This window comes from Eubalaena glacialis, chromosome 14 (assembly GCF_028564815.1).
Source record: "Eubalaena glacialis isolate mEubGla1 chromosome 14, mEubGla1.1.hap2.+ XY, whole genome shotgun sequence".
NCBI lineage: Eukaryota > Metazoa > Chordata > Mammalia > Artiodactyla > Balaenidae > Eubalaena > Eubalaena glacialis.
Window position 1 is genome coordinate 15550036 of NC_083729.1, and position 22556 is coordinate 15572591.

The 22556-nt window shown below is 34.2% G+C and overlaps 1 protein-coding gene across 7 annotated transcripts in view; it reads right to left on the reverse strand.

Moving 5' to 3' along the window:
- Positions 1-22556, reverse strand: part of PUM2 (pumilio RNA binding family member 2) — a 97748-nt gene that overhangs the window by 43060 nt on the left and 32132 nt on the right. For 6 of the 7 annotated variants that reach the window (XM_061210462.1, XM_061210461.1, XM_061210465.1 and 3 more), the window contains exons 5-10: positions 22125-22294; positions 18980-19250; positions 18643-18736; positions 11519-11644; positions 8662-8804; positions 7050-7179 (exon numbers count right to left, since the gene is read on the reverse strand). In XM_061210462.1, coding sequence (XP_061066445.1) covers positions 7050-7179; positions 8662-8804; positions 11519-11644; positions 18643-18736; positions 18980-19250; positions 22125-22294 — 934 coding nt within the window. The remainder of the gene's footprint in view (positions 1-7049; positions 7180-8661; positions 8805-11518; positions 11645-18642; positions 18737-18979; positions 19251-22124; positions 22295-22556) is intronic. The other variant, XM_061210466.1, reaches the window with a different exon arrangement.

Consider the following 22556-nt stretch of genomic DNA (forward strand, 5'->3'; position numbering starts at 1 on the left):
TTGTTCCACTGGTCTGTCTGTCCATGCAGTAATTCAACTGCAGCTTTAGAGTAAATCTTACTCTGTAAGTTAGAACAGAGCAAGTCCTGCTACTTATTTTTGTTCTTTAAGAATGTTTTGGCTAATCTTGACTCTTTGCATTTTCAATAAATTTTAGTATCAGCTGTCAAAAAGAACCACAGAAAGAACCCATTGGGATTTCTGATTCGAAATGCACTGAAACTACAGGTTAATATGGGGAGAACTGGCAAGTTTAAAATATTGAGTTGCCCAATGGTTTGTTTATTTAGGTCTCCTTTAATGTCTAAACAAAGCTGCTTCCCATAGAAACTGGGCACATTTTCTGTCAGACTTATTCCTAGGTACTTCTGACTACTGTAAATAATAACCTTCAAATTTTTCATTTCAAAACATTATGGTGTTGGGAGTTCCCCTGCAGTCCAGCGGTTAGGACTCAGTGCTTTTATTGCCGTGGGCCTGGGTTCAGTCCCTGGTTGGGGAGCTAAGACCCCGCAAGCAGCGCAGCATGTCAGAAAGAAAAAAAAAAAAGGAAAGGCTGTTGGTTAACAGAAAAAGATTTTTAACCTGATTTTTATATCCAAAAACCTTAACAAAAACACATTAATTCTAACACTTTATCTGCAGATTCAGCTAATACAATCATATTTTCTGCAAATGACAGTTGTGTTTTTCTATTTACAGAACTTTTTCATTTTACTAGAATTTCTCTCATGTTATATACTGGCTAGGCTCTTTAATATAATGTTGAAGAGAAGTATTGTTAGCAGAAATCCTTGTCTTAATCCCAGTCTTAGATGGAACACTTTCAAGTATTTCCTATAAATAGGAAAGTCTATCATCCTTGGGAAGTGGGGTGGGGTGTTTAATTCCCTCCCGACTCCCCAGCATATTAAAGACGTTATCTTCTGGTTCATAGTTGTTAAAGAGGTTTTTTTTTTAAAAAGTCAATATATAAATTTATTATGCTTTTCCTGCATCTTTTGAGAAGTTCTTATGATTATTATCTTTTAATGTGGCGAATTACACTGTGATTTACTAATGCTCATCTTGCATTCTTGGGATAAAACCAACTTGTTCATGATATATTATCCTGCTTTATATTGCTACATCTGGTTTGCTAATATTTGAGGATTTCTAAATCCATGTTCATAAGTCTCATGAGCCTACAATTTTCCTTTTCTGCACTGTTTGACGGGTTTTAATATCAAGATTATGCTAGTACCATAAAATGGCATGGGAAGAACACCCTCTTTTTCTGTTCTCTGGCATTTTAAAAATTGGAATTGTTGGAATTATTTCTTCCTTGAATGCCTGATATCATTCACCACTGAAGTTGTGTTGGCCTGGAATTTTCTTGGAATATTTTTGATTACTCAATTGATTTAATGGTAATGAACTTCAGATTTTCTATATATCCTTGAGTGTGTTTGGTTACATTTTTCTAGTTATTTGTCCATTTTGTCTACAATTTCCAATTTCTTAACATGAGATTGGTTCCTAATACCCTCTTATGATTATTTTATTTTTCTGATATTGGTTATTATGTCTTCTCTCTTTACTTTTTTTTTTGATGAACCTCTCAGAGGTTTATCAATTTTATTAGTCTTTTCAAAGACGTAAATTTTGGGATAACCTGACTCCTTTAACTATATGTTTGTCGTCTATTTCATCCACATCAGTTTCTGTCTTTATTATTTGGCTTCCTTCTACAATTCTTTGGGTTTATTCTCTTCATTTTATGGTTCCCAGATAGAAACTTATTTTCTAATGTATGCATTGAAGCCTATATACTCCTGCCATTTGCAGCAACATGGATGGACCTAGAGATTATCATACTAAGTGAAGTAAGCCACACAGAGAAAGACAACTATCATATGATATTGCTTATATGTGGAATCTAAAAAAAAAAAAATGATACAAATGAACTTATGCACAAAACAGAAATAGACCCACGGACATAGAAAACAAACTTATGGTTACCAAAAGGGAAGGGAGGGTGGAAATCAGAGAAGTTTCAGATTAACATATACACACTACTATATATAAAACAGATAACCAACAAGGACCTACTGTATAGCACAGGGAACTATACTCAATATTTTATAATAACCTATAAGGAAAAAGAACCTGAAAAATCATATATATATAAATATAACTGAATCACTCTGTTGTACACCTGAAACAACATTGTAAATCAACTATACTTCAATTTAAAAAAAAAAAAAGCCTATATACTCCTCTTCTATGTTTTGTTTTTAAGTGTAGTCCACAAGTCTAAGTATGTAGCATTTTCATAATCATTCAGTTCAAAAGTTTCTCATTTCTATTGTATTATCTTTTTGTTACTTATCTAAAAGACACAAGAGATTAAAAAAGACATGGTCCTCACACTCCAGAATTATACAATTTGTAGCAAAGATAATGTACTATATTCTTAATTCTAAGATGCCACTTATTTTCAGACATGACATTGATCAAATAACTTTCCTTAGGGAGAAATACATAACTCTTCCACTTTAAGACACTTTACACCTCCAAACATGGTAAAATAATTAAATTAAGAAAACAAACCACAAATAGCTAAATGAAATGCAAGGCAGACAGAAGTAGTAAAGAAAGGAGCAAGTTATGTGCCACAAGAATGGCAAAAAGAATGATTATTATTATTTTTCTTTTTTTTGGCTGTGCCACGCAGCCTATAGGATCTTAGTTCCCTGACCAGGGATCGAACCCACACCCCCTGCGCTGGGAGCGCTGTGTCTTAACCACTGGACTGCCAGGGAAGTCCCAGGAGGAATAGTATTAATGAACAAGCACTGGGAAAGATTTGGGAAGGCTTCATGGAAAGGATCATATTAAACGATGAGAAGGAAAGTTAATCACAAAGTATACAGCAAGGCTTTAAAAAGGAAAAGGTAAAAGTGTATACCCCAATTTTGCTTAAAATTTATAAAAGTGTATTCTAAACTAAAAGTATTGGCTAGGGCTAAAGGCATAAAAGGATGTTTGTGGAACAGTATGTGGTCTAGTGTGTTAAAGCATAGGACCAGGACACTACTGATTAGGTTAAAAGGTATCTATAGTTTGGAGCTATATTAATGAAAATGTTAAGAACCAGAATGGTATAAACTAACCTGTATTTTTGAAAGGTAACTGAGAGGAGAATAAAAAGATGAAATAAACAGAAGAGATTGGAGGCAGACAGAGTTAGTGGGAGGATATAGGAGAAGCTGAACAAGAATAGCAGAGATGAAAAGAAGTGAACGTGAGAGAATAAACAACAATTGGCAAGTCATTGAATGTGGAGCACAGAAGAAAACCAAGAGTTAAAGACGACTCTGAGAATGAAGCCAAAAATTTCTAGCTCAAGGGGATAGCGGGGTTAATACTGAAATAGGGTAAACAAAAAGATAAGCAAATTTGGGAGAGGTGAGTTCATTCTTGGACATTTTCAGTTTAAGGAGTGGCAGGAACATATACATGCTAGTATCTTGTACAAATGTAAAAATGTGTTAAGTGTTCAGAAAAGAATCCAAGATGCAGACGTAAACTCACTGGTTTACTGGTATAGGAATGACAGGTGAAAAGATGAAAGTAGTTAAGACTCTTCCACCAAAAAAATATAAAGTATCTCTATTTTTCCAATATTGAAACTAAGGTTCAAAGAGGAAAGTTAACATGGCCAAGGTCACACAATTAAGTGGCAAAGCAATATGGCAGATCTGACTCCAAAGCATCTAGTCACTAAGCCAGAATGTCTTTTACATTTAAGTGATATACAGAGGAAAGGGAGACTGACAAAAAGCAATGAGAAAGATGGGAGAGCCAGGAGAGTAAAATATCACACAAATGTAGTGGAGAGGAGTTGCAGAAAGTTGGACATACAACAAAGTTGTGTAATACAACAAAGAATTGAGAAAAGTAAGGATGGAGGAGAGGAAGTCATACTTTGGCACTGAGTTACATTAGAGCTACTGAAAAGGAATCGTGGAGGCGGGGCTTAAAAGAAGTGTGGGGTAGAATGTAAATTCTGAAAGGTAGTATAAGAGGGGAGCACAAGAGAGATAAAGCTTTTTAGGATGAAGAGGCAGACTAGCATCGTGGTTATGGAAAAGGAGGTGACAGAGGGAGAAAGACTGAAAATACAAGACTAAAAAACAATGATGGCATATATAATCAAGCAGAAGGATTCAAAGTCTATAATCAATACAGTACAAGGAACAGGGATTTGATGGATGAGAAGTGAAGGGCAGAAGGTGGAAAAGCTAAGGACTGCATGAGATTTGAAGAAATAAACAACAATTTTCTAAGCAAGCTTTTGTATTAGCTTTATATCTTTAAAACATATAAAGATATAACACATAAAACTTTGTATCTATGTAACTATTTGAATAAGGGAGAATTATTTCATCATAGTCCTGGGCAGAATAAAGTACAGAAGGTATCAGAGAAAAGTTTTACAGTGAGGGAATCATATGAAGAGTCAACAAGTCACTTAGGCACACAAATATTATTTCTAGTAAAGCCCTTTTTGTGAAAATGATTTTTACATTTACAGTTGTAAAGGGACTAAATGTTGTGGCTTAGAAGGTTAGGTAAAATAATGTTTTTTTTCCGTAAAAGTTTTACCTGCTTTTAATTTTCTCATCACTCCGAAGATAGTCAATTGTTTTTAGACAAATATCGTGTAAAAAGTGGTTTTCTTTTAGGAGTACCAAGATAGAGTTCACTGATGAACAAAACAAAACAAAAAAAGCAATAAAGAGCTTTCTTATAGAATGGAAAGAAGTGAACATAAAAATAAATTTTGAGAAGACCAAAGTTGATAAAATTAACAGCAAAATACCTTGATGTTTTCAGTAAATAAGAACATGAGCTTAATATGAGGAAGAGGAGCAAAGGCATTTATAAGAAATGGATAATAGGACCAGCACCAAAAGTCTAAAACAATAAGCAATAAGTTAAAGGGAGAAGCAAATAAACACAGGTCAGAAGCATTCTCTTAAATCAAAATCCTACTTAGAACCTAGTAAGACAGGACTGTTGTACTCCATGACTCTTCTCCCTTTTCTATTTATAACTAAAACCCAAGAGGAACCCAGAATGGTCTTAGCAGTGGCTTTCCTAAACTCTCAGCTCAGTTCTTTTTAGCCCTGTTCCATGTCTCTCCATGTGCCTACAACTTCTGCTTCACAGTCCATTTCACTAAGGGCTGCTTTTGCCAGGGTCTCTCATCTACAGCAGCTCTGGGACAGCAGCTTCCATGAAGCAAGTATACAGCTGGGGTAAAAAAGGAAAATAATGAGAATGCCCCCATTCTATTATCATTTGTACTTCAGGGACAGCAATATTAACATCCTTTTTTTTCATTCAGTAGGCTAAACAAGGTGATTAACTCAGACCTTAGAATTTCAGAGAGAACAGAATGAATGTAATTGATACAGAAATCCTCAAAATAATACACAGAAATATTTAGCAGCATGTAAAAAAAAACCCGTCAATCATGTAAGTCAGGATCGTGTCCAATGCATTAAACACATCTCCTAAATGATCTGAATAGAAAATTTATCTACAGTACAATTAATGAAAACTGGAACACGTATTTCATTAATCAGTATAGTTGACTCTTAAACACTGCAGGGGTTGGGGCACCAACCCTCTGTACAACTGAAAATCTGCAAATAACTTTACAGTTAACCCTCCATATCCACTATTTTGCACCCGCAGGATTGAACCAACCACAGATTGTGTAGTACTATAGTACATATTTATTGAAAAAGATCCACATATAAGTGGACCCACGCAGTTCAAACCCATGGTTTTCAAGGGTTAGCTGTAATCTACAGCTGAAGGAGTAACTACTCATATACTAAAAGTGAAAAAATGGCATGCTTGAAAGTGAGTCTTTAGGAATGAAGAGAAATGAAGGAATAGAATGGGAAGTGATGCATTATCTACGGACATTCAAATGTAGCCTTTAAAAACATAACAAGTGCTAATAGATAACTAATAAGAACCTGCTGTATAAAAATAAAATAAAATTCAAAAGAACCAAACATAACAAGTGCTGCTTCATTAGCTTAAGAAAAATACCTTCCTTCCATCTTCCACTATTATTATTATTTTTTTAAATTTATTTATTTATTTATTTATTTATGGCTGTGATGGGTCTTCGTTTCTGTGCGAGGGCTTTCTCTAGTTGCGGCAAGTGGGGGCCACTCTTCATCGCGGTGTGCGGACCTCTCACTGTCGCGGCCTCTCTTGTTGCGGAGCACAAGCTCCAGACGCGCAGGCTCAGCAACTGTGGCTCACGGGCCTAGTCGCTCCGCGGCATGTGGGATCTTCCCAGACCAGGGCCCGAACCCGTGTCCCCTGCATTGGCAGGCAGATTCTCAACCACTGCGCCACCAGGGAAGCCCTCTTCCACTATTATTAAAGTACTAATTTTGTATTTAGTTTCACAAATTTACTTCACAAAAAATGTATTTTGTTGGCCTTTTCTAAAAGTTGTACTGCGGCAACGGGCAGAAAACTTTAGTAAATACTGATGCCATTAGGTTATAAAAACCAACGGGTTAAAATACTATAAATGTGCTAAACAAGCCTGAACAATGTTCTAAGTGGAAAATGTTAGCTGTACACTTTTCAACATTAACTAATTAAATGACTATCCTTGTAAGGCAGAAATGGCAAACAGGTTTTGTCTGACATGCCACCTAATGGTTTTATTTCTTAAAGCACTGCATTACGAATTCTGGGCTACACTCCACTGGAAAGATGCTATGATTTACGCCATAAACAGACTTAAGAAATAAAGGTTTTTGAGAATCTAACACATATTTGCCATCCCTGTCATTAAGTCTCACAAACAATACTGATTTCAACTATTGGCACCTGAGTTGTAAATAATGCATTGCAGGGTAGGCAAGATTTAAAGACATTTCTTGATTTTTCTCACTCCTCAGTGTGAGAATCTACATTTAACATTTTAAATCTATTCAAATTTCCACAATTAACCAACTATATACCTGGCATGCCGGTAGCAAGACCCTGACCAAAAGCCAAAGTTGGATTTGCTGCTGCAAGTGATTCAGCTTGCTGCCCTTGCTGGCCCTGATTGGGAGTAAGAGGGCGCTGACCTGCTCCAGCACGAAGAACCTACAAAGGACAAACAATTTCCTTAAAAACGAAATTATAAAATAACAGATAAATTTATCTCAGACAACTCTGTATATATCACAGATAGCCTTTGGATATTCTTTGAACATATTTACATTTAATGAAATGTCAGTTTACCATAAAAAAAATACAAATAACGTAACACCAAAAACATAATCTATTAAGCAACATGGTAGAGGGTCTTCAGGAACAATTATTTCTAGTATTTGTGCTCTTTAACCTACCAAAGTAGTATTAAAATGAGAGAGATATTTGGGCGGTGAGAGGGGAATGGCAAAATCTTAGATGAAGACAAAAGTTTAAATTTTATTATTTTCTAAGACTGAAAACTATAAATTAAGTATGATTATTCAATTAGTCTGGTATGAGATTGTGGTGCAGAGTGAAAACTTCAAATTGAACCAAGTTTTCAGAATTCAGAAGCTTTAATTAAAGTGAGTAAAAAGCTGCTTTTTACTGTAAAACCTTAGGGTTAAAAAAGGAACACAAGATTTCATCAAAAAATGTGAAAACTCTTACGGCTGGTCAAACTTTACTGCTTCGTAATACATAGTTGTTGCAGTGAATATACACAAGCATGATACACATTAATTTCACAAAGGTAAATACTTAAACAATTCAGGACAAGGGGGATTCATCTTAAGTCCATCCGTGTAAGTAAGCATCACGCACAGGTATATGTAATGTTTAGGCAATGTGATATTTTTATCTGCCCAAAGAAGACACAGATTTAAAAAGAATTTGTTAAATGGTTGTGTGGTATAATCTACCAGGACTGAGCTAAAGGATAGCTTTAACAGAACATCAATATAGTTTAAAAGAAAATTCAACTGCCAAGTAACAAACACTATACTTATCATTAAGTTGCTTCTTTGGTACAAATATGATAAATTTGACAACCAGAATTCTGGAATTTTTATCAGAATTTTTCTTTTACATTTATTTATAAAAATAGTTCCAGAAAAGTGGCCGAAAATAAAAAAAAAAAAATCTTAAACATTTTCTGTTTTAAGAAATTAAATCTAACCTTTAGTGAAAATATTTCATCTTTCCTCGCTTAAAAACAAAGTACCCAGTAATCTCCTTTTTCTGGTCAGAAATATATTAAGTTAATATTTAAAACTTAAATACCCAGAAGAAAATGAAATGACAATTACTTTGATAGAAACATTATGAGCACACTTTAAGAAGTGATGAAAAGAAAATTAAAAATTGCTAGAGATTTCAAGACAGTTTCAATAATAGAAATGTTGAAGTGGAATACAACCAAATCTTTAAGTTCATATATATGACTACTGGAGAAAAAAAAACACATAATCAATATTTGTATACCAACTATATGATAAGTACTGTGCTACATATTGGGGAAGATAAAAAGAAAAAAACACAGATCTTGAATGCAGGGAGCTCATGAAATTTCCAAGACTCTTCAGGTAGTATTTAATGAAGGCAGGCCTATACCTGTTGCTGTCCAGGCTGAGCTTGTGATGCTGCTTGCTGATTTGCTGTGTTGTTTGCCGCAGCTGCAGCCTGCTGCTGAAATAAATTGGCTGGATACACCCCCCACGGAACACCATAATACTGAGGTGGAACCACTGCCGGACCTAAACCCCACATCCCACCCCCCCAAAAAAAATAAAAAAAGTCACTACATTTTATAGATAAATAAGGTCAGTTACCATTAGATCATATAAAAGGGACAGTGCATAAGACTCAGAGCAGATGTCCTTACAATCCTCTACCCACATACAACTGTCTTCCCCTTTCTCTTTTTCCCAATTTTACTAGAGAAAGTCTCACTGAGGTATGGATTATTAAAAAAGAAAGTATTCAGAGGTGACAGCAGTCGTCTTAATGAAAAGATGTGAACTAAACTCAAGAAGACCAATAAATTGACAGGACACTGAACCATCTATTCAACACCTATTGAATGCTAGTTTATGCATTTGATACTGGCAAATAGGAACATTAAACACCATAAAACTGTAAGATTTCCTATACTCAATTCAGCATTTTCTTTAAAAAGGAATTTTTAAAATTGAAAACATTTTTGGCTTTTAATTTGTAATCTATAACACAAAACTAGGGAACACGTTGGTACTAAGCTTGCTACAACTGTATTTTAATTGTAAACTGTGAATTTTAAAATATTCTTCATATCTGAAACAGAGTTAGTTACAATTCTCACAAAACAATTGAAAATCACATAAAAACAAATGAAACATCAGTGTCTTTATGGTTAGGAAGATGGAACTAGTAAGTTAAGACAAGAAAGAACTATGAAATATAATCATGGGCATAGACATAAAAAAGCAAACCAGGAAAAATAAAATGAATTCTTGCTCTATTTTACTTTATTTAAGATAAAATTTGATTTCTGGACAATAAATAGTATCACACAATAAGCCCTGTCATTAAACTAATGATTACGATGTCATGTTTCCTGACTGATACATGTCCCTAAGTTCCACTGATATGATTTTAGTATATCTAATGTGTATACTTTAGAAAGTCAAACTCTTGGTTTCACTTTGTTTGGGAAGAAAATAAAGCCCAGTGTAACTGACTGAATCACTAAAATGAAAAGCTTTAAACAGTTTAAAGGTAAAATATATTTCTAAAGATAGTTTAAGCACAATCTACAATGAAGACTCTTAAAATATAGAAAAGGATTTATGAAGAAAGGATACACCGTCAAAACAAAACAAAAGAATCAGACATCCATCTAGAACCTCTCTGTCCAAAAGTAGCCGGAAGTCATCTGTGGCTAAACAATTAAAAGCTGGAGAGCCTGAATTAAGATGTGCTGTAAGTATGTAATACACACATGATTTTGAAGACTTAGCATTAAAAATAAATAAATAAAATAAAGTATCTATTAATAATTTTTAAAATATTGATTACATGATACACTGGGCTAAATCAAACATACTGAAATTAATTTCATCTGTGGTTTACTTTTATAATGTGGTTACTAGAAAAATCTAAGTTACATTATGTGGCTCACGTTCTATTTCTACTGAACAGTGCTGATCTTAGAAAGCCTAAATAAGTTCAGAATGCCAGGAATCCTTATCTCAAAACTAATGACCTCTTAAAGTTGCTTCTTTCAATTCCATAGATTAATGATTCTATGTATGTATGATATACTAGCACTTTACATACTAACATCCCGTTAAATAGTACCAGGAAAGCTCACATCTTTATGGAATCACATGCAGATCTACACCAAAAACTACTGAATGTGACAGGTTAGTTTCAGTCTGCTAAGATATCAAACAAGAATCTGAAATTAACATTTTTTTCACGTCTTAAAGTCTTGAGTATTAAAAAAACGCCTATGAAAAGACTAACTGTTCTGCAGTCACAATAATAAAAAACTACCAGAAGCGGATTTAAAATTAATTGATCAGTGATAATTCAGTGAACTTATCAGTGACAGCTTAAAGTTATGAAAAGTTAGCCAATCAGCAGACTCAACCCAAGGAACACACTTCTATGGCTGACATCTCCCTCTTCCTGCCTTGGTAACCAACATAAATCATGCTTAAGACAAATTCATTCCTGTCTCTGTAACTAACTCAACATAAAACAACCTTCCCCCAAAACCCTATAGAAGATAAGCAAATCACTCTGCTCAGCAAGACTGTGCCTAAATGGTATACAACTCTCCCTCACTTAAATAAGACATAAATACAGTTTGGTTTTAAAAAAAATTTTTTTCCAGCTTTACTGCCATAAAACTGACATGTGACATTGTGTACTTTTGGTTTTTACTTCAGATTTTGAGTGGTGGTTATCAGGCTTTGACAGTTAATAAGTTCTTTCCACCTCAATCCCACCTTTTTGTCCCTCAGCTTGCCTGCACATTTTAACATTGCTAATTTAACTTTACTTTTTAGATACTCATTCTCTTAAGATCACTGAACCTCTTTACCTTATACTATCCCTGACCTGGGTATTTATAGCAGCTACCCCCAGTTTATTTTCTGAGAAGTAACTTTATTTGCACTGTCTCTGTGGGTAATGGGATCAGTCACAAGAATAAAGATTTGTGGCTGCTAATGTAAGATTTCTGAGACTATAAAACTAAAATGTAAAACAACTATGTACAGGAGGAAACGAGTTATCAGACCTAGGTTTTCTCCTGTAGCATTCCAGTCGAAAAATAAACTAACTCTGGAAACCTCAGTTCATCCTGGATAAATGTTTCAGGTTTTTCCTAGAAACTTCAAATTGCCCAAATAGACAAAAATAAAGCTTATCCCAAAATTAAAACTAAATCCATAACAAGCAACAAGTATGAACAGTAAGTTACCTGCTAATGTTGCTGCTGCAGCCAATCCTGCTGCAGTATACGGATCAGTCCCTGGAGGAGCAGCACTAATAATATATGGATTTGGCACAAATGCAGCTGGAGCAAGGCCTGCTGAGAATACACCAGCTGTATTTTAAAGGGGGAGAAATAATAAATAAAAAAATATGTATGATTTTCTTCATCAGGTTAAAAAAAAAAAACATTTCTTCTGAAATTAGGGTTGGTGGGGGAGGAGAGGGTGTATAATGATTCTAATTCTTATTAACTAAGTGACCTTGGGCATGTAATACAACCTGACCCTGGGGTTCTTTGTTTATGAAACTGGTTTATCACCAGTGATTTTTGTTAGAATTAAATATATATGACTGTATAGTACTAGCATATACACACAATAAATGTTTAGAGCTAGAATTGCTATTGTTCAATAGTGGTTTTTCATTCAATCTTTATTAAGCCATACTGTGAGCTAGGGATTCAACACTGAGACAGATAGGATCTGCCCTCACAAATCACTCCATCTAGTGAGAAAAACAAACAAGTAAGTTGGCAATTAGAATATAGTGTAAGTGCTATATGAGCACAGAAAGTAGGGGTATCCAAGAAGCTTTTGGTAGGATGGAGTGGGGTTGTAGTGTATAAGATAAAACTGGAGCTATAATCTGAATGAAGACTCATGAAGAGTTTCCTGGGTCATGCTAAGTAGTTTGGACTTTATCCTGAAAGTAAAACAATGAAGAATTTTAAACAGGAGCGTAAACCCACTTCTGAGTCTAATATATGCCAATATAGATTTGGTTAAGGCTAAGAAAGATTTTAAAATATTCATTTGCAGTACTTATTAAAGAAAGAAGAAAACTGCTGGTATTGAGCAGGAATCAGTATGTAGACCTTTTATCATAAGGTACTAAAAAATTACTTTGAAAATATACCGCGAGAGTTTCCTCTTCTGGAAACCGTGACAAGTACAAGGTAGGGAAATAATTAAAGAGAATGTGTTTAAAGTTAAAGGAGCTCAAAAAGGTTCAAGTTAAAAGATGATGGTGGGGAGATATGGGCATAAAGCAGGTGGACATAAAACGATTTTTAAAAAAGTATTCAAAAGGTACATTTATCTTAAAATCTAGGTCTTAAAATCAAGATTCAGAAACTTACTTCTAACTATATTATAGTGGCTTTCACATTTTTTGACTGTGACCCACAATGTAAAATATATTTCCCTAGTGTCCATATACACACACACGCCACAAACAAAAATCTCAAAAAAATATTTATCCTTATGAGGTTCCAATGCACTGTTTTCTATTTAATTTTTCTCTTCATTGATTTCTAAATTACTTAATTTTAAGAAATACTGGCCACAAGCTACAATACTGATTTCATGCCCAGACATAGCATGGCCATTTGAAAAATCTGCTTTTAATAAAAGAAATAAGAATTAAACAGAGGGTTCAACAAAATCCTTGCACTATTTAAAAAATCATTTGCTCAAAGTTGCATTCTTAGCTATGCCCTAGGTCGAAGGTTTCAAGATTTCCTTCTGGTCCCTCTACCGTGATTATCTTTATGACAAGAATAAAGATGTATTGATATCCATGTTCTACTTCTATGACTACAAATCGAAAAGTCAGGGCCTAATTTTATATTCTATGTTTTTATGATTAAAAAAGATTGCTTTTAAAAAATGAAATACTATTGAAGTATATAACGTGGAAAGCCAAAGTCCTCATGTAACCTTTACTGATAGGTGGTTTATAGCCTTCTAAAACTTTTTTTTTCAATTTTAGACATGATTTTAACATAGCTCTCTCCATATTTATATTACAAAGCAGATAAAAAGCAGGAAGGTTTCAAATATTTTAAAAACAAGGAATTAGTGTGACCTAACGGATATATATTTAACCTTCTGCCAAAAAAATGAAGAAAACTTATTTTAAGCTCACGATTCACTTAGAAATATTTGCAACACATTAGACATCAAACCATATGCTTGTGTACATATAAATATGTATATGTTTGCATGTATATATACATGTTTTTGAATCTGCGTTTACATATGCACATATGTATAAATGTATACCCTTCTAAATTTTTATATTTATATAGACACACACTCATACATTTTATATTACAGGGTATAACGGTACTTTAATATGCTTTTTTCACTTGCCAATTAACCACAGATCCCTTTCTATGTCAACAGATACCTATCTAATTCATTTTGGGGGGATGGGGGGTGGGAGGGAGGCAGGGGTGCTGCGTGGCTTGTCGATCTTAGTTCCCCAACCAGGGATGGAACCCTAGCCCTTGGCAGTGAAACCACGAGTCCTAACCACTAGACAGCCAGGGAATTCCCTAGTTCATTTTTTTATAGCTTCATAGTTTTGTATCCCTCTACATAGAAGGAACATGATTTAACCAGTCTACTACAGATATATATTTAGATGATTCACAAGTTTTTGCTATAAATAATGCTGCTATTATTCTTTAAGTATAATACAATATCATCATATCCTCATGAACATTCACATAAATGGACAAATATATATAAATTCTTGATCCACATTTCCAGATTACCCTCCAGGAAAGTTATACCAATTTACATTACTACCATAAGTACATGAGAATACCACTTACACTCCCACTGAAATAGGATATTATCAAACTTTTTAAAAGCTGTCAATGTCAGAAGTAAAATAAAGCATTAAAATTTTTTGGTTTTAATCTATAGTTCTTTGGCTATCAAAGAGAAAAAACATATCAAATCTTTTATACCTTTATTTTTCCTCATTAAAATTTTCAATCCATCAGGAATATGACCCAATTATCTCCAACTTATTCTCCAAAGATATTCTTTTATAATTAGTTTGCAATGTCAAGGTTAAAATTACCCTACCACTGCACCCCAAACACACACACACACCCATTTCAAAGTGTTCTTGTTTACTGATCGACTTGTATATTTCTAGGCCAGTGCCACACCGTTTTAATCACTGTGGATAATAATTGTTTTGAAATATGGTTGAGTACGTCCACCTCTCATTTTAGTGTTCTATTAATTTTCCGGTTTCACTTTTCTGAGATAAACATCAAAAGCAAACTTTCAAGTTCAAAAAAAAAAAAAAAAATCCTGTTGGGATTCCAATCAATATATTAAATTCACAACTTAACTTAAGGAGAATTGACCTCTTTACAGTAATGAGTTTCCCCCAAAGGGCATGTGTCCCCATTTACTTAAGCTTTCAGAAAAAGTTTACAGTTTTCTTTACATACACCTTGCACTGATTTAGTTACTCCCTACTCCACCCCACATCTTGATTACTATGTGCTATATTTCAGTGTTCATAAGTTTTATCTTCTGGTTCATTTCCTCCTAGGTGATAGCTAGTTAATTATGCAACCCACCTATGTCTTTTTTTTTTTTTTTTACAAGGTTCTGAAATGGTCTGTTTTCACATCATTCTGTTGTTTCAAGACCTCCGATCTTTGATGACTTAAGTCCTTTATCTCTTAATATTCTAAATAAACATTTTAAAGTTCTTTTCAGAACTTTAAAGTTCTCTTATTTCTACATCTTGGGTGTAAATTCTACTATATGTTATATGACTGCCTTCTGACTGCTCTTTCTTGTTTGCATTGTAATTTCTGTTTTAGATACTATCTTATATGAGAGATTCTCTTACACTTACTCATCCCAATTGCCAACTACACACCATAAGGTGAAGTCTCCAAACCAAGTCTTTATTAGTGACTTGGGGGTCTCACCCTCCAACCCCAATCCTGGCACTGTGCAGGCCTTCTGCTTATTTATCCCTCTTGCAGCCTGCTACAGGCCTCACAGATTTATTTCCAGTTTACTCCTATGGATCACCTCTCAATTTCCTATCCTACAGAAATTCCCCAGCCATCAAAACAACCCCACCTTTTTCTTTTCTCTCTCTCCCCCTTTTGAGTGTGGCTGTATATTTTAAAACATAAAATGTATTGTATCTATACCTCTTTCTGGTCCAGTCCATGGGCCAAGTTCTAGCCTGCTACCTATTTTTGTATGAATTAGCTAAGAATAATTTAAACATTCTAAAATGGTTGAAAATAATAATTTGTAACAAATGAAAATTATACAAAATTCACATAACAGTGCCCATAGTAAAGTTTTATAGAACACAGCTGTACTCATTTATGTATTGTCTACGACTGCTTTGTGCTATAACAGCAGGGTTGAGTAGTTGTGACTGAAACCATATGGCTTGCAAAATTTAAATATTTACTATCTGGGACTTTATAGAAAAAGTTTGTCAACCCCATTCCAGAATATGCACTGTCTGTTATGGTAGTTATTACCATATATAGCTACTGAGCATTTAAAATGTGACTAGTCTAAACTGAGATCTGCTCAAAGTGGGAAAATGCATACCTGATTTCAAAGACTTTATATGAAGAAGAGAATTTAAAATTTCTTATTAGTAAGTGTTATATTGATTACACTTGAAATATTTTGGATATAATGGATTAAATAAAATATTATTCAAACTAATTTCACCTACTTCTTTTTACTTTTTAAAATGTAGCTACTAAATAATTTTAAATTCTATGTGGCCCATATTATATTTCTCTTGGGACAGTGCTGTTCTAAATGAACTATCAGCCAGCTAAGAGATGACTGAGCACACCTGGATAAAAGGACTACGATCAACTCTCTCTCTCTCTCTAACTATGGAACAAAGAGGAAAAGATGGGATCCATTTTGCTAAGTTATGCTTTCTTAGAAATTTCCATTTTATTCAGGTTTTCAAATTTATTTGCATAGTTTCCCAGATGGCTTCACAAAGTTGTTCTAAGTTGTGCCTAACCTTTAAAGATCATGTAAGACCGAATGTAAATGAAAATACTCCAAGGCATTAAAAAAAGGAACATTTCTAAATTATTTTTATGAAGCAAGTATATTGATATCAAAACCTAACAAGAAATGCAAAAATGCACACACACAAACTTAAAGACTAACTTCATTATATGTTGATTTAAAAAAATCCTAAATAAAACATTAGCAAATTAAAAGAGCTCATTAAAATAATTATATACAATTCTTCCAAATTCTAAGAACACAGGAATGATTCAATTATTAGAAAATATCATTCATAAAATTAATAAATACTAATCAAGAGCTTTCACAGATACCAAATGAAAGATATAATGAAAGACAGGAAGGCATTTACAATGACAGCGAAAGATAAAATACCAAAGAACAAACTTATTGAGAAATACGCAAACTTACATGAGAAAAACTTTAAAGCAATCATAAACAACACAGAAGCAGACTTGAACAAAATTAAAGATACACTATGTCCTGGATAAGAATACTTAGTGTCATAAAGATGTTGATCTTCCTAAGTTAAGATTTTAACCTGATCTGGAAGTAAATAAAAGGATTCTAAAGTTCATATGAAAAAGCAAGTAAGAACCAAAAATTTAAAACTCCCAAAAGGAAGAGCAATAATGGGTATCCTAGCCTGCCACATATAAATCATAGCACAAAGCGTCAAGAAATAAAAAGTGTTGTACTGGCCCACGAGTAGACAGGAATCAGTATGTTTCTAACAACAAGTAAGAAGTACTGAAGGACAGGGATACAGAAGGCTGAAGAAAACTGGAAAAAACACGTCCAGAGTACATGCTGCTATTAGAAGTCATCTAGAAATGTGTGGTCATCTTTGATTAAAACCAAAAATAATATTTTGGACCTGGAAAGACTTCTTGGATTGACATAGAGCAATACACAGTTAAGGGAACAGAACCAACTTAGTATGTCCCACCCCCTGCCCCCAAACATACTGATGTTGAGAGTGTTCACAACTTTTCCAACCAGGAAATAAATCAAGGTCAGCCAAAATCAGGTGTAAAAACGGTTCCACGAGGGGCTTCCCTGGTTGCGCAGTGGTTGAGAATCTGCCTGCCAATGCAGGGGACACGGGTTCGAGCCCTGGTCTGGGAGGATCCCACATGCCACGGAGCGGCTGGGCCCATGAGCCAAAATTGCTGAGCCTGCGCGTCTGGAGCCTGTGCTCCGCAGCGGGAGAGGTCGCGATAGTGAGAGGCCCGCGTGCCGCGATGAAGAGTGGCCCCCGCTTGCCACAACTAGAGGAAGCCCTCGCACAGAAACGAAGACCCAACACAGCCATGAATAGATAAATAAATAATTAAAAAAAAAAAAAACGGTTCCACGAGCATGATAAAATAACATAAATCTATACACACACATTTACCAATGTCACATACCTGGTTTTGGTATTGTACTATAATTATGTAAGATGTAGTCATTTAGGGAAAACTGGGTGGGGAATCTCTTTGTACTCTCCTTGCAACCTCATGTGAATCAGTAATTATTTCAAAATAACAACAACAACAAAAAAAACCCAAGACACGAAAACACATACTAATGCCTGAACTCTACCAGTAACACATATGTTAATTGTAATAATTCACATTATAGTAAAGACTATAAAGGTCAAAGACTAAATAGCTTAATGAATTAAGGAAGAAAATATTCAAAGAAATTTTCTTGGGATTCCTATTTCCAACCCATTTTAAAAATAAACATTCTGACTTGATATGAACACCCATAACTACACTTGAATTTCCAAGTGTTTGATGCTCTTGACTTCACACTGAGAAAAAAACTTATGTGCTCGGACTTCCCAGGCGGTCCAGTGGTTAGGACTTTGCCTTCCAGTGCCAGGGGTGTGGGTTCAATCCCTGGTCGGGGAGCTAAGATCCCACATGCTTCATGGCCAAAAAAACCCCCAAAACATAAAACAGAAGCAATATTGTAACTAATTCAATAAAGACTTTAAAAATGGTCCACATAAAAAAAAAATCTTTAAAAACAAACTTATGTGCTGACAGTTTTTATCAAGTTATAGATTTTTATTTCACCAAGGATACAAATAATAGCCAAACTGTTCTTCCCTAATCTTTACTCTTGCCATGTAATCTACTACTGTTTTATCTCAATGAGATGTTTCAAAAGTAATGAAATAACACCATTCAGTAAATACGAAAGGAACATTCTAAACACTTTAACACAAGATTTTCTAACAGTGTAATCAAAATGGTAACTTATAAAGACTCACCTATATGTGGCTGCTGAGCTGTGGCTAATGCATATTGCTGCTGTTGAGCTGCAGTTAACTGCTGAACTGTCAGTGCATTAGTCCTCTGAAAGAGCTATTAAGAAAAATATTTAATACAAAGATTAGTCTCAGAGCATTTCATTTTTGTTTAGAAAGCTAAGAATAGAATATTATAAATACATATTTGAATCACTTTCTCAACTACAAGGACATTTTATTCAATAAAACACTAAATGTTCAAGAATACCCCTATTATTTATGTCAATGTCTCATAGCACTTCAGGCTATACTAGTACATAGTTAAGAGGAACTTCTTTAAAGGAGTGGCATGCTTTACCTGCTGCTGGGAGTTGTAGTCGAAAAGGCCTACAGTAGCTCCTGAAGAGTCCATTGGTACCTGATTACCAGGATAGTCAAACTGTAAGGAATCCAGACCAACTTGTTCCATGGCATCAAGATTCTGAGTTTCAGGATTTGAAAATTCTTCAACAAGTGGTTTATTAGCTGTAGGATTAGGAAGAGGCCCCAATCCTTCTGGGGGATTAGTATTGGGGCCCAGGCGCTCAACTACTTCAGTTGGAGAGGCTTGACGACTTCCAGGAGTACGACTATGTAAACAAAACAGAAATGAGTAAAAGTAACAAGTATGTCAAAAGGTAAAATGGGAAAGTAGGAAAATCATGAAAAAACAAATGGTTGTAAAACACAGAGGGCAAATTAGGCACCCTAGGTCACTAACCATTCTACTTTATCACATTTTTTTCTGTTTAACCAACTTCCTCTTAAGAGCTGACATGGTTTCATTTTTTAAATATCATTAGTGACCACTGTCCCCGATTTGAATAGCATAAAGATATAACTCAATTTTACAGATAAGGAAATTTGCCAATACCACAATTTAAGCTTAGACTACCCAAAACTTTTGTCTCACATCAGACAAAATGAATCGTAGGTATGAACAGCAGACTATCAAGTGACAAATATGGGAAGGCTGAAAACCAAAACCCACCTACCATACTCCCACCCTGTCCACCAGCACATAATTTCCCTAACATCTTGCTTAATATTTCAGAAAAAAAAACTGGCCATAAAGAATCATATGGCCTTCATGACTTAAGGGTGTAAAATACACAATATGACAGAAAAGGGCAGTGAACCAAGACAGAAAGCTGACTCCTGATTCTATCTTTAAGTATTATTTTGAGCAAATCATTTCATCTTCCAGGCCTCAGTTTCCTTACTGAGACTGAAGAGGTGACCTTGTGGTTCCAAATAACAAGAACAAAAAGACTATTTGTGAAAACCTTCTATGAGCTCTCCAAAAACCATCTTTATCATACCAAATTGTTTCAGTTTAAATCATGAGAATAGAAATGTATAACATATTAATCAAAAATTAAGTATGCACATCAATGAAAAATATAATCCTACACAAAAAGCAACTTTCCCCACTGTCTAGCATTGTTAATTTTCTGAAGAAATTTATTAACATTGGACTAAATTTTAAGCACCAACTCTTCTCTTTTTATCAACATCCTTCACAGTCTAAACTTTATTTTCACTTTATTTCTTGACATAATTATCATTTACAGTCTCTTTCCTTCTACAGAAGTATTTTATATAAGATCCTTTCCCTCACAAGAAACAAGTCTATTCTGGAACCATCAGTTCATAGTATATTCAAATATAAGTACAATAAATAAATGGCAATAACTATTTTACCTGGCTTTCAATGTCAGTTGTTACACCTATGTAACTGACCCCAACTTCAGGTGCTTCACATTGGGATAAATTTGCTAACATGTACAGAACATTTCACAAAGCAATTGCTTAATACAAGAATTGTTTTCCAGATATTTAGGCAGACTTACATTTTATTTCAAAATTAACCATTGTCCTTGCAACATCAGAAGAAATTTCAAACTCCTTTCCCCTTTATCTGCACCTAATTTTTCATATGAATAATCCCAAGGCTTGTTTTTCATTCAGAATATAGGGGAAGAAAAAAATAAAACTGAAAGGGTCCTCTTTAAAATCAGCCAATTAAAAAAAAGAAAGAAAGCCTGCTATAGTTCTTTCATTCCTTTCAGTTCTACTCCAATAATATATATACGTTGATGATGTATCAGTTAATGTACATAATAATGATGTGTTGCCATAATGACCAGATGACCACAGCTATTAGTTTGAAATGGTTTTATATTGTTGAAGACAATATTGTATCTGAAACATTTTATAAGTAATTTTAAATACATACCCCAAACTTAAACAGAATAAAATTAGAATGCTATTGAATGTAAAGTTCATATTAATATGAAGAAGTATAGCCTCTCATACAAAACAACTCTAATAGCAAAAAGTAGAGGATACAATAGAAAAAAGTCATTATGCTATAAGTGGTGCTATTTTCTTGCTATAGTTAACAGTGTATTAACACTTCAATTATAAATGTATACTCTGCAGGTTTATAGTCAACTCAGTTTTAAATGCATACCCTTGACTAAAACATAGATTAAGTAATAGCAGAAGCGCAAAATCAGAATTAGGTCCTAAAACAAACTGAACAGCATTAATTTCTTGTCAAAAGAGGTTTACTGGTTTTGGATGCTTTTTTGCATTTACAACAGATAGAAATGGCACTGTTTTTAAGAAGCATTGTTACTCTGCTTTTGATAATTAAAGGCAATAAACATAAACATGTACCTACAACTAACTGATATTCCATGGTTCCCAAGATCGCAAAGAAACAACTTATTTTCAGGTATAGGCCCCAAGGCAACTGACTACTGAAGTATAAAGTATAGGAAATGAGTATGAAGAAACAACTCCCTGTATGAAGAAACAACACCCTAATATTTAGTTAAATGTGCACTGCCTAATCCAAGTCCAAAGGTTAGAAGAAAAGAAACAATTACTTGTCATAAAGAGACAATAAAAAATCTGCAACTGAACTTAAATTCTGAACTTAAAACTAACTTTGGAAGTCTCTAATATGTTCCCCCCCTTCCTAATTTCAGCAAGATTAAGTATTAGCACAAACTCAGAGTAAAAGGGGGGATAGGAGATACAATACAAGGATAGAAGAGGAAACTCTACAGAAAGGTGCTCAAGAGCAAACCCAAGAAGAGTTTGCCAAGAAAAATCACAGATTAAACCTAAAATTCACTAAATTTTAGCAGGGAGAAAACAGTTAAAATTTAGACTACCATATTAGCAGAAAGGTAACGGCAGCTTCTAACATTATTCCTTCAATGGAATGCATTGCTTTAGAGACTTTTAAAGAATTGTTTTTTTAAAAAATGGCACATAATCATTAACTAATATTCCTTACAAAAAATTTTAAATCTTCCTCCAGATTAATACAAGGTACAAAGGGAAATAAAAAAACCAAAATTGGAAAAATGTCTACATCAGTCACATCAGCTAGTAGCAATAATCCCTAAGGAGATATGCTTTTCTTCTTGAGAAAGTTAAAATCTTACTTAAAATCTTTGCAATCGGCATCCATTCCATTTGGCAAACCTCTGCCATTTATTTTAGAATCATCATCATCTCCTTGTTTAAGATCTCTGTTTTGGTCCTCCTCAAATGGAGAAGCCTTGCCTTTTTGATCTCCTTTCTCAGGTCCATCTGTTTCAGCATCTCTAGTGCCCTGAGGAAAAAGAATCTGTTTGATTCTGAATATTTAATAGAACACAAAAAAAGGCACCATGAGGTGACCTAAAACTATACTATAGTGCATATAAACAATAAAAACATTGAATCTTATTTTAATTTTGTAGTCAACTAATTTATAAAAGGCCAAAAAAATTGAGTACAAACCAGTGATTTATAACAGAAGGGCTAAGGCAACCTTAACTATAGCGGTGCTGGAAAAGCAGTAACACCACAAATCAGATAAAAATTCTACTTAA